Here is a 13,296-nt window from a genome sequence, read left to right as displayed (position 1 = left end):
TCTGAACATGTTTGTTAAACCACAGGAAGAAAGCATGGGGCGGTCATGGAGAAAGGCGTGACACCCGCCTAAGGACACTCATTTCTGTGCAACCTCACCAGTTGACTAAAATTTGTAATTGTTTTGCTGTTGCTGAATAAGGCTGTAGAAATCCGGGCATGTTGTGTCTGATTTAGCACGTCTTTATGAATAACACTTTGGTGGAACTATAAGGCCACGACTGAACGCACCTAAATATCATTAAAGCATTACTGTCTGTGTTTCAGCATCATTACTCCAGTCTTCAGTGTCACATGATCCTTCAGAAATCATTCTAATATGCTGATTTGCTGCTCAACAAACATTTCTTATTATTATCAATGTTGAAAACAGTTGTGCTGCTTAATACTTTTGCGGAAACCAACCGTAATACATTTTTTTTCAGGATTCTTTGATGAAAAGAAACTTCAAAAGAACATTTATCTGAAATAGAAATATTTTGTAACATTATAAATGTCTTTACATTCACTTTTAGTCAATTTCATGCATCTTGAATCTTACTGACCCCAAATTTTTGAACGGCAGTGTTCTCACTTGAGGATCTCCATCTAACATCCACCTTCTGCCTCATCCCTTATTCTTTTATCTCATTCACTTTCTCTACCATCATTCAAGATTGACATTGAAAACTTCATTAACTCTGATGCATGTTTGTACACAAACAGCACAATTAAAAAGGTTTCATTAAGTTTTGAATCATTTCATTTAGTGCAATGTATAGTCAACACTCACTTGTCATCCCTCTCCAGGCATTTGACTAAGATTGGAAGGATTCCACATTTTATCAAGTCGTCTATGGGAGGATTTCTGTCACTTGAGAGCAATTTTCTGCGAGGACGGAAAAGAGAAAAATAGTCAGGCACTCTTTCATTCATTATCCGGCACGCCAAATACATGTCAGCAGTGTTAATGCAATCCATTTCAAAGAGACAAATCCAGCAAAACATATTTAATTACAAGCATAATTGACAGAGAACGTCATTGTTGTTTTGTGTTATGCTTTTCGCATTCAGCTGATTTAACATTAATCAGACTACTTCAGAAAAAACAGAAACATCAACTAAATGTGATGCATTTTTTAATTATATTCAACAAGGAATATAAATTAGTTTAGGACTTATATTTGTCTTTAGACTCGCACGCACTGATGAATCATGTGCATAAAGACCAGGCATGTGTATCAAAGCAAAAACAGTCTGATTTGTTGACTTGAGGTTATTAGAGGCATGAGGTTATGAGAGATGTTTTTAGAAGACATTCATGTGTAACAAATTCAAATCTTTTCATACATCACACCACTTTACCTGGCTGCTTGCACTGCGCTGAGCTGCACAACTGCATTGTCACTGGTGGCATTCTGTAGGAAAAAAAAAGAAAAAGGAGAAATGGCGAATGAGAGGAAGGAGTCGTTCACACCCACACTTTGTGAAGTGAAGTGCTGCTGTGCGCTGACCCTCCGAATCAGTTATTTATCAGACATTTACCACGTTAAAACCTTACCTGTAAGATGGCATCTAGCGTTACGTTTTGCTGAGGAGAAAAGGAAGAGAAAAATTCAGACCAAATATGTAAAGGAAAACAGAAGATATGGAGGGAGATGAAATGAGTAGAAAGCCTCTTACCCCTTTGAAGTCAGAGTCCACATCGGAATCTTCCAGACTCTCTTCCTGTGGAACATTTCGTTTCTTCAGGAGATGCTCGTCTCTTTTGTTCTGTACGGATTGAGAAATTAAGTAAATATTAGGTCCTCTGTGAATACTTGCACTTCACACAAACCAAAACTAATAAAAAAATTAATCTGCGATTTTACAGACTTAATACATTTGAGGAAATCATAGAATACACTCTTAGGTGTGAATTAATGTCATGTATATTTAATAAAGGTGTTTTGATTTTTAATAAACTATCATTTTAAAGAGGTTATATCATACATCTTCCCTTAAAGACCCTTAAAATCAAATGGCTTTTTTTTCTGCTGTAACTTTAATAAAACAATCCTCTGCTTAAATACAGGGGTTCAATGTGCTGCCCAAACTAAGAGTTCAGAATGAAATGACTTAATTTTTATATTTGTTAAATATAAACACAAGCTGCTTGTTTCTAACACTGGAATCCTTCAGAAGGAACTGCAGAGCGGAAGGTGCTACATACAGCCAGAAAAAAACTTTTGACAGACTTTATCACATTTTGCTAGTTGTTGTGGTGTTTAGCAAGCATCTGGAGTACTTCATCCTTGTTACCTCAACCTGAAGAGGCGTGGGAAATTCAAAACACCAAATAAGTTGGTATACAGGCAGTTATGTGCAAATGTTTCTGGTTTTTAATAGTTTTTCAGTGTTTCATTTTTCTCAGTTTGTTCCCACACTGCAACAAAATCTTATTTTTTTTCCCACAGGTTAATCAGTTTTAATAATAGTGGCTCTTCTTTACCTGAACTAAATGATTTTTATTACTATAAAAAATATTTTTTACAAACGTGCAGCGGTGGACAAGTGATGTAATCTGTGTACGACTGCGTAACACCGACTTTCGCAGCATTCCTAATGGAATTTTAAACCTAAAATGGATTTTCTCCCGAAACCCTTAAATTTTGCTGCTAATGTTAATGAAATAAAATTTAACAGCACAATATCAAACCCTTAAAAAAAGGCAAATAACTGAAAACAATGGCGCACAGAAAGTCCCTTCTGGTTCTAGGCTGTGTGAGAAACTAATGTGAGGGTGAGCGGTCTGTGACGCTAATGTTAGAGCAAACTGGAATGCAAAGAGGAATGTCTCGCACACAGAGCACAGCAGCATTCTGTCCGATTCCTCTGGGCTGACAGTATCAGCGCCTAATATGGACAGGGCATGCTGCGTCACCCAATCCAGCACCAAATGCATCAAGATCAAGGCTGTGGGACTAAACTTCTGCTTCACATCAACTCTGGCCTACCAGATCAACAACAGGGGATTTCTACGCACTCAGACTGCGCCATTTGTCATAATGGACTTCGTCAGAGGCTGAAGGCAGCTTGGCTTCTGGTGATGACATGCTACTTTATCAAGTAGGGACCTGTTATAGTTTTTTTATTAGATGTAAAACCCATAAAAATACACAAGGAGTTGTAGGGCAGGGGAGAAGTGTGTGAAGAGGGAAGCCCCTCATGACAACCTCCCTCTTGGGGTGCAGCCAACCAGGGGCCCCGTGACCATGGATGGCATGACCCAAATACTGCAAGCGCAAACCAGATTTCCAAAAGAAACAGCTCACCAGCTGAGAGAACAAAGCCATGTGACTTGTTTTTTTTAAACAAGGACTAATATCATTAGTCGTGTTTTTCTGCTAAATTAAAAAAAAGAAACAAGTTATGACACATGACTGGTAACAAAAGCGAATATCTCAAGCATGTGAAATCGTGGATTTAATGTCTGCTACAGACTGTGTGATTCTCAATCCTTTAAGGTCATTACAAATCACACAGTACGACATGGATCTAATAAACTTGGGTACGACATTGTATGAAGATGACACATTGAATTCAGCATGCGCTAGTGGTAAACAAATAGAGCAAGATGCACTTTGGCAATTGTGTTTTTTTATGTGCACTGAAAAAGAGTAAGCGAAAGAGGAGAATATGGACTAGGGAAAAGAGGCCAACTTGGCATGCCATTTTTGCAAATGGAGCTTGAGGCATATAGTTTTAAGTTTTAGCGCCATGTTCATGTTGCATTTTTATTGGCTGGTCAGTAGACGTACTGACGTAGGTCTACACACTGTGAGATGATCATGCTACATTTCTGACACTGTCAGAAAATTATCGCATTGTATCTTTGGTCACACAACCGTGACAACGGCCATCTTTGAACCTCTCTCACTGTATCACATAGGACCACCGTTTAGCAGCCACGACCACAGAAATCGCCACGAATGGTCAGCTTTCATCTGGGACAGCCCAAAAACGTACAATGCGCACCGGGCATAAGACTTATCTGCTCAGTTGCTCAGATTGTGTGTTTGACACAGCAACAGGATCCTTCAGTCTCTGGTATCTGATTCATTATGTTACATGTTTGGTCAACATTTGGTTACGCTATCAGATATGTCACTATACACTATATTTAGAGTGAGATGCCTTGCTTCCGGTGCTCATGCCTTACAGAAAAGACAGAACAGAAAAAATCCTAAATGCAACGTCCTGAAGCAAGAAAAAAGCATCTGTGCAAATCACATGCAATCACCACCTGCTTAAGTTGACTGTAATGCAAGAAGAGACTCCACGCTGAGGCCACATTCAAGCTACAGATGCTCCTCTATTTCCTGCAACGATGTACCCGCACTATCACATCATCTCACACAACGCTGCCGCTACACTTTAGGGGCTTTGGTAGCGGAGGAACGTTAGTTCATAGTTCCTATAACTATTGGTGGAAGCATGGCCGTCGCTAGAGGGGCAAAAGGTGGTGGCTATTCTTTAAAAGTCGTAATTTACCCTATTAACTTTGTTAGTGCACATTACTAGTCTTGTGGTGAACAATTAATCCATGCAAGTTAATGAACAACCATCAGTCTGCTATGAGCGAGGGATGGAGAGGAGGTGCGCTTAAGTAAAACCCCACCCTCAATTCAATATTTTGGCCCACAGCAGTTGAAACGTATGATTTAATGCCATCTCTCATTTATCAGTAGCAAAATATTGCATTATTGTGAATCAGTTCAAACTCCATTTCAGTGAATCAATTCAAAAGTCAGCCACTCAACGTTAACAAGCTCAATAAATACATAAATTCCAGATCATTTCTGAGCAAATGCATACATACTGCAAGTGAAGACATTTGTTTTTAGCTTTATAGCCCAGCCCTAAACGAGACTGAGGAACTATTCAGAGCTCTTACATGCAGCGCTAAATACAAACCTCAAGTGCCTGCTGAATCACCACAATCAACAGCTTAATGTTGTTGGTAAGAGTGCACATAGTTATTTAGGAATGAAAAAACTAAAGAGGGGTGAGAATCAATTTTGTAAGTCTGGTTTATTTCAACCAGCATTCTCTGATGAGTCACATGTATTGCATCAGAATGCAATGTTCAGTTACAAATGTAGCTTAAATACTTCCATCCAGAGGAAACTTGCAAATGATCAGTGACTGTGCAAATAATCCTGAAACAGTGACGGACCATTAATTGTGAACTTACCTTTCTCAGCTCTACTGTCACTTCATTACGATGTCTTCGCATCGTCTGAAAAAGAAGAGAAATAGGTTGGTTAAGTACAGTATAACATATCTGAGGTATGAAGAAATTCTAAGACTCCGAGTTATACGTTGCGCCAGAGTATTGTGGGTGGTTGCTTTAAGTTTAATACTAGGGTTTAGCAACTTGTTCAAAATCCACAAGTGATTCACACACTGCCACAGTGACACCCTCTAATGGGCTGTAATGATGCAAACAAAATGCCAACCAAAGTCTTGCCAGTCCAACAGAACAAAGAGGCAACCAACCGTGGTAACCATGGTGACGGCAGAACCCAGCTGTCACTCAGTCCTCTGTTTAGACAATCACATTTTGAGGCTATTCTCTGAGAACTGTTCCATAAAACCCAACGGAACAAACATCTGCACAAGACAGAGCAGCAGGAATATATCTGGAGCAACAAAACACATTCAGGCCGCAATGAAATGGAAGTAGAGATGGATCTTTTATTCCGTATTGTGATGTATGAATGTAATGGATTATCGAAAAAGAACCAACGTAGGGTAGGGACTGTTGATTGGATTTTGACATGCAAAAGTAGATTCAGATGAACGTGAGATTTCAGGGAGAGGATATAAGCGGACTAAATTGTTCACAGTAAGATCTACAACATGCACTTATTAAACATAAGATGGATGGACAGGATGGACAGGTCACTTATCGCAAATGGTTCTGCTCCCTAATTTATTTCTTTTCTTAAATATACAACTTCAATGGGATATAGCCTAGGAGGAAAAGTAAAAACATCAGAAGCCAACAATGCAAAGACTTCACATGCTGTGTGGTGGGGATGGTGGGACGGATCGGATTTGATCTTGTGACTGGGCATACTAGTTCATGTTACAGCGAACCCACACTGTGCCTTATGCAATCCAAAAGTCATGAAGGGGAAAAAGCGAGAGGATGTAGAAGCAAAACCGACAAACAAGAAAGGGAAACAGAAAAGGACAGAATACCAACATTTATTTCTAAATGACTAATTAAACATATCAGGAAGTTCAATTATTCAATACTCAAAGTAAGAGTTCAAATTTTGCATTTTTACAAGTAAATTATTCAAAGTGACTTACAGTGCATTGAATGCATATTTATCATTTTGTGTTCACTAGGAAATTAACCCATGACATTGGTGTTACTAGCATTCTGCACTTTAGGCCCTGTTTACACCTGGTATTAAGATGCGTTTTGGTCAATCGGACAAGTAGACAAGGGTAGACACATAGCCTTCCCATTTACACCTAGCATTTTAATTCTTCTCTTTTGTCCACTTTCAACCACTTCTGTCCCAATTTCTTCGAGTGGAGGGTCTATGGGCTTTACACATTAGGTCAGTAGGCGGAGAGTAAGAGGTCTTTTGTGGCTGTTTGAACAATCGACCAAATGAGCGTCTACACTACGAAAGCAATCCGGTCAAATGCGTTTTCGACTACCTCTGGAAGTGGTCAAAAGTGGACAAGCTCAAAACGTTTTAGCGTCACCCACTCGTGATCCGATCGACCAAAACGCATCTTAATACCAGGTGTAAACAGGGCTGTAGTTGAACTAGAGGAACCCCATAAAACATCTTAAAAACCTGCAAAATGCTCACCGTTCCGGTTAGAATTCAATTTATGTAACATGATGTCTAAAGCTGTATTTCAATTGATGGCAGATTTGAACTGGTTTCACCTGCAAAAGCACCATGGCTCAATGTTGAACTAACACTAGGCCACATTTACACCTACTTCAAGGATTCAACAAAAAAAAGAACAAGAATTTATTTCCTGAATTCCTGAATACGCAACACGAGCAGTATTTTAGTGACACATGCGTTATGTATGAGTCACAGCAGAAAGACAGGAGGGCAGAGCCGAGAGGAAGCACTCCAGGAGTCAGTGGACAGAGGCTTTGCCGGCGACATGACAGCTTGACACTCTTGAGACCAGCATAATGACACAGTATGTGTGCATGTGCTTGTCTGGTTGCCAGCATAGTCTGAGGACATGCTGTCTCACTCCTGTTAGATCCACGACATGCTAATAAATAGGTTGACTGCACAATAGCTACAAACATCAGGCTTGACTCATTTTTAGCCTGTGATGCTTGCTACACAAAGGTCATGGGTTCAATTCCTAGGGAAAACGCATTTCTGATAAAATTAATTTCTTGAATGCAACTAAGTTGGCAAATTGTGTAATTATAATATGCTACCAGCACATATTTTAGCTAAAGCATCTGGCACATGCAAAATAGCAGGATGTAGGCTGAGGAAATTTCTTCATGTTATTCAATAGGGCTGGGTTGGCTATTTCAATTGCACACTGTTTAATGATCTCCATAGTGATTCTTAAATCCCAAGAACGACCTTTTAGGGGGGCACCATTTATTATTACACGACACCAGTTTTTATGCATTTTGGCCGTTCATTTACACAACAACTGAGTTTCGGAGACTAAAAACGCAAAATTCTGAAAATGGGTTTCAAAGTGAGTTTTTGAAAACGATACCGTTGTCTCCATGTAAAAAACGGTGACGTCATGCTTGTGTGTATTGCGTGTTCAGTCTACAGGCGCAAAGAAAACGAAAAACAATTATATAAATAAATTTATAAAAATATAATAAGCTATACCTGTGTTAAAAAACAGTCAGCTTAAGGTAGCTAGAACATGTTGTCAAAAATATTGATATTTCGGTATCGATATTGAAATATCTGAAACTATTTCAATACTCCTTTCGGCATTATCGATACACCATGGAAGTAAATTAAGCGCGATCTGATGTGAAGTCACAAACATGGTGCATTGTTGTCTATAGATCTGCCTGAAGTGTGTAGAGTACACTCGCTCAATCTGTCAAAATTGAGGAGTGGAGGGTCTGTCCTCATGACGAAGTTGAACGCACTTCAAAATGGCGTTGGGGATTCCACAGAGGGGAAGTGCTTAGGGAAGTTTGCGAGTACATGTCCAAAAGTGGAGTTAAACACAGCCCAGATTGTCTCTTTCTCTTTACTCTTAGTTGTAGCGTTAAATAAATATGAACATCAGAAGGCATGATGAAAGATACAGTACAACTTACTGAAACGTATCAAGTCTCATGTAATCACTTAATCAGTGTTTCAACTGAGGAAAGATGTCAATAAAACAGCTTGTAAACAATGTTACCTCAAAAAAGCCATTCAATGAGTATTTTACTGAATATATGCACTATATTACATATTAATTATATTTAACCTGTTAGTGATGTCTATTTAAAGCAAACTATGCAGCTTTGCTTTTTGCTCGCGGGTTTCTCTATAGAGCTCCCCCTACAGCTTCGGAATAGATATTTGACAACACTGTCGTCAAAACTCGTTGGCGACTCTCCCCCCTCCCATTTTCTCCCTCCTGTCATGTGCATTAGTTTTCAAAGAACCCGGCGAACACACGGAGCCATGTCCACTGAGGTATGTATGATACACAGAAGGCTAGCATATAAATGTTTAGATAGTGTATGTGTGCAGTGCCGTAAAGCAATTCGTTACATCGCGAGACCTGATATCACGCAATACTTCCTGACGCTGAGGCCGGCGGCTTGCCAGCCCAAAGTTGCAAGGGTGGTTTTTCGGCTCACAGGCACTTGGGGGGTGCGAGACGACCACCATTCAACCCGAAAAAAGTCATAACTATTCCAATGACTCCGAAGCTGTTCGGTTAAGGTAAAAAAGTTACTTAGTTCACCTTTAATGAATGTTTGAATAAATCTTTCATTACAAGTTATGACAGCAACCATTTTAATGTTTATATTTCAACAACACATTGCAGGAAGTAAAGATTAAATCATTAAATACAAAAACTGCCTTGTGCAAATAAATGTTTGCATACAACTCATATCATATTTGAAAATAAATAGCAATTGAATGAATAGTTTGTTGTAAATCTAAACCTTTAAAATTATATTAACTGTACCAATACACAGGGTTCCCGGCCTGCATAGTTTACAGCATTGGTTGAGATTTTTTAGTTTTTAAATTAATCGAATCTAGATCACTAGATCAGAATTGAATCAAGAACAAATTCAAATCAATACCCAGCCCCATAATCCAATCACAAATGCTCTTTGATTATAAGGTGCACATTTGAACAAACTCTTCAGACCCTCTTTTGACCATTTCTGAGGTTGGTATCAAGTGAGTATGTGACATAGCAGACGAATCAAATGGCTTTGTTTCTTTTTCCACAGCCACTTAGCAATGCAAAACACAGCAGCACTCGTCATTCCCTCAGTTAGCTACAAGTACATCCTTGTTATTGGCTAAATCTAGCAGGCTAATGAGCCGAAGTATCCCGCAGTTCCACAGTCCGTTGCTGGCCACATCAAATGGATCATGCACGAGCCCTTCGCTCTTAGGAACACAAGATGAGAAATCTGAATCTACTTTGCAAATTCCCGGAATAGCTGCAGAAGGGCGACAGCTTTGCTGGCTTCATCCAAAGCCATGTGTGTCTGACGGCTGAGTCACAGCAGCGGCCTATAGTCAGTTGCAGTCAATTCGCACCATTAATCTTGAAGGAGGCCTCAGGGGTTCCTCGGATGAGCTTACGGCAGAAGACGATAATGATGTCTAGTATCAACAGGGTATGCAAGTAAATGAGTTCTTCATAAATGTGATCGCTGCACCTTTAATGTTATTCCGTTAATTTGAAAGTGACTTTGAACACTCATTATGCTGGTCCTCTGGGTTAGACGTGACGTTAACCATGTTTCTTAGTTTAACTGAATGTGTTTGGTTATAGATGTCAAAATCAACTTTATACAGCACTTTTCACAATAGACACTGTTTCAAATCAGCTTTACAGAAAATCATGATGTTAAAGTCAAGAATATTTTAACATTTGTTTCGTTTATTCCAAGCACACACTGCAGTTTTGTCGTCTACTACTTTATATCGAGCTCTTTAAAGTCTGGTGGGTTCTGATTGGCTGTCATTGTTTTTATCGCTCATCAGCTGGGAAAAATTGTTCTGAAAGTGATTCCAATTATATTGTTTATTTGTGCTGTTATCATTATAGCTCTGGTGTGGACTCTAATCACTAATATTTAGATGGATTTTTAGAACTATATCTTTATCGTTATAGTTATCAACCTTGGTGTGAACGGGCCTTTAGTCGTAATTGGCAGATTAGAGTTGGGCGATAATAGAATTTACGTTTTGCGACAACATAAATCAAGCATATAGTATATATCGTTTTACTAAAAGGGATGGTTCGGAGTAAAATCAACCTAGGGTCCTTTGCACCATGACCTCGAGCCAAACACCCCCCCCAGAAGCCTTTTTTTCCCTTGGTCGAACATTATTAAAGTTAGAGCTTATTTAGAGATATCAGCCGAATGGCTTAATGCAGGCGCTAATGGATCCTATGATGTATCTCGTAAATTACCCCACTAATAATGCCCAGAATGGTACCAAACTTCTACAGTAGTACAAATAGGTTCTGTACTCATAAAACGAGGCATTGGAAAGTTTGTAAGTACATCAGGAGTTTATTTAAATAACACTTGCGTGATGGCTAATGCTACCGCTAACCCGGACGTCGACGTCACTTCAGCGATTTGGGAAAAGCACGTAAAAGTCCTGGCGATGCATAAGGATGTAGTGTAACGACGAATTATTATTTTTTCCGAAGTGTTGACAACTTAGTGTTAACTAACAATTGTTGCAAACTGGTACTACCAACAAAATATTAGTGCATTCCTGGAAATGGGCGTTGTTACACTACATCCTTATGCATCGCTTTCTGTCAGGACTTTTATGTTGGATTTGACCATGACCTTGGACTTTTCCCAAATCACTGAAGTGACGTCGACGTCCGGGGTAGCGGTAGCATTAGCCATCAGGCAAGACAGTGTTATTTAAATAAACTCCTGATGTACTTACAAACTTTCCAATGCCTCGTTTTATGAGTACAGGACCTATTTGTACTACTGTATAGGTTTGGTACAATTCTGGGCATTATTAGTGGGGTAATTTACGAGATACAACCTTGGATCCATTAGCGCCTACACTAAGCCATACGGCTGATATCTCTAAATAAGCTCTAACTTTAATAATGTTCGACCAAGGGAAAAAAAGCTTCTGGGGGGGTGTTTGGCTCGAGGTCATGGTGCAAAGGACCCTAGGTTGATTTTTCTCTGAAGCATCCCTTTAAGTGTACTGTTTGTATGCGGGTGTGCTACATATTCAACAATAAATATATTTCCGGCAAAAAAAAAAAAAAAAAGTTTACATTTTGCAATGACAAGTGATCAAGAAGTTGAAATTTGCTTAATAGTATATATATCAAAGGATATACTTGTAGTTATAGGTTAAAGGTTTTGTTCAATTTACAACTATTCGGTGTAGAGACAAACCCAATTACTATTTGTTGATGTACATCACTGCCATGATTTTGTTTGTTTCTTTTTAACGCCATGCCAACTTCTATGGCTATTTTCTGTGCGAGAAAAATGTATGGAAAAACAATTTCAGGTGTTTACAATTAATTTTAGCTAAAAACTCAAACTATATTTGGGTTAACTTTGTTAAAAACTTCTTCAGAAAAGATAACTGAACATAAAATGTTTCTCACAGGGTTAAAACCAGCACAATCTTATAAAACATACTCCATCACCAGACAGCTTAATTGAAAGTCATGACATAGCCTACTTAAACATAACATACTGTAAATAGTACATAATAAATGTAGTCCCCTAGTGTGCATGCCAAAGGCAACTATGGCAAAGAACGAAAAATTCCATTGCTGTGTTATATAATCCATCATCTTACTGCACAACCTGGCTTACTAGTATTCTAGGTCGCCTCTATGCAGCCTGCATTGATTGGGGTATGAATTCACGAGCACTACCATCTGGAGGTTTTCATTCCAGTTTGAAGGTAATAAAATCAGGCTTATGTAGCTCTGGTTTACCTACAGGTGATGCTTAGATGCTAACTACCACACCAAAGGACAATCTGATTGAAGAGGAAAATATGTTAACCACCTGACATTTCACAATGACATCTTTATTAAACCACCATAATCAGCTCTAATCAATGGACAACTACATTAAGATAAACTACAGCAGGGCTGCTAGACTGGCGTGACTAAACAATTAATAAAGAGGTCAGATGTTGAGGTATGACTGGTCACTGGTTCAGTTTAGGAGAGCTAGCTAAAGCCGGTATTAAAACACCTGTCTCTGTCGCATATATCTAGTTCGCAAGTTACATTTAAGATTATTTGCTAATGTTTAGGGAGTTTATCTTCTATACATGAATGTTAAAAAGTATAGGTAAGAAAACACACGAATAAACGGACTAGTAGACGATTAATCTGCCGCTTGCTAACCACTTAGCAGCTAGCACACATGCTAACACGATAAATCTGCATGTTTTTGGCCCAGCGCAATTTAAAACAGAAAATTAACAGCCGTGCCACCCTACCGACCTAATAAGTAAACCTGTCTTAATATTACACGACTAAATAATGCGCTATAACAGCTCAAGTCCGAGTATAAGTCGCGATTAACTCGTGAATATTGAAGGGAAATGTGTGTTTAAAGAGGCCTCTATGTAGGCCGCGCCCGCTCCGCATGATGCTCTTGCTGGGTCCACAAACACCCGCTCCGATCCGACACCATAATACCAGAACCACAGACACTCAGGAGAAGGAAAACGAACTGGGGGGAAAAGCCCGGAGTCCAAAGTATCCGGTGGACTTACCTCCACATCTCGCCCCTTGTTTTTGAAGCTCTTGATGCGATGGTTTTCCAAGCCGGCGTTTTCGGCCATGGCTCTGTGTGTATGTGTGTGTCTGTAGTGACTCCCGACCGACGCGCAGAGGAGCTCCGCTAAGGGAGGAAGAGGAGGAGGAGGAGGAGGAGGAGGGCGGGGGGTGTATCGATGTCCGATGAATCATTCACTTGAATCGGATCGTCTTTTTTTTTTAATGAACTGGTTCACAAAATTAGCGGTTCTCACCGACTCATTGAACCGCACCTTATTTTTCTGAAATGTTACAAATAGCCTAT

General features: G+C 39.4%; 1 protein-coding gene across 1 annotated transcript in view; it reads right to left on the bottom strand.

Annotated features, from left to right (window-relative positions):
• kpna3 (karyopherin alpha 3 (importin alpha 4)) overlaps nucleotides 1-13,296 on the bottom strand; it is a 22,847-nt gene extending 9,551 nt beyond the window's left edge. The window contains exons 1-6 of the mRNA XM_079861903.1: nucleotides 12,989-13,296; nucleotides 5,215-5,259; nucleotides 1,662-1,751; nucleotides 1,540-1,569; nucleotides 1,344-1,396; nucleotides 772-867 (exon numbers count right to left, since the gene is read on the bottom strand). Coding sequence (XP_079718029.1) covers nucleotides 772-867; nucleotides 1,344-1,396; nucleotides 1,540-1,569; nucleotides 1,662-1,751; nucleotides 5,215-5,259; nucleotides 12,989-13,057 — 383 coding nt within the window. The 5' untranslated portion in view covers nucleotides 13,058-13,296. The remainder of the gene's footprint in view (nucleotides 1-771; nucleotides 868-1,343; nucleotides 1,397-1,539; nucleotides 1,570-1,661; nucleotides 1,752-5,214; nucleotides 5,260-12,988) is intronic.

The sequence above is a fragment of the Squalius cephalus genome, assembly GCF_949319135.1.
Source record: "Squalius cephalus genome assembly, chromosome: 2".
NCBI classification, from domain to species: domain Eukaryota; kingdom Metazoa; phylum Chordata; class Actinopteri; order Cypriniformes; family Leuciscidae; genus Squalius; species Squalius cephalus.
Note: the sequence above shows the minus strand (reverse complement) of the source record. Positions and strands in the feature narration are given on the sequence as shown.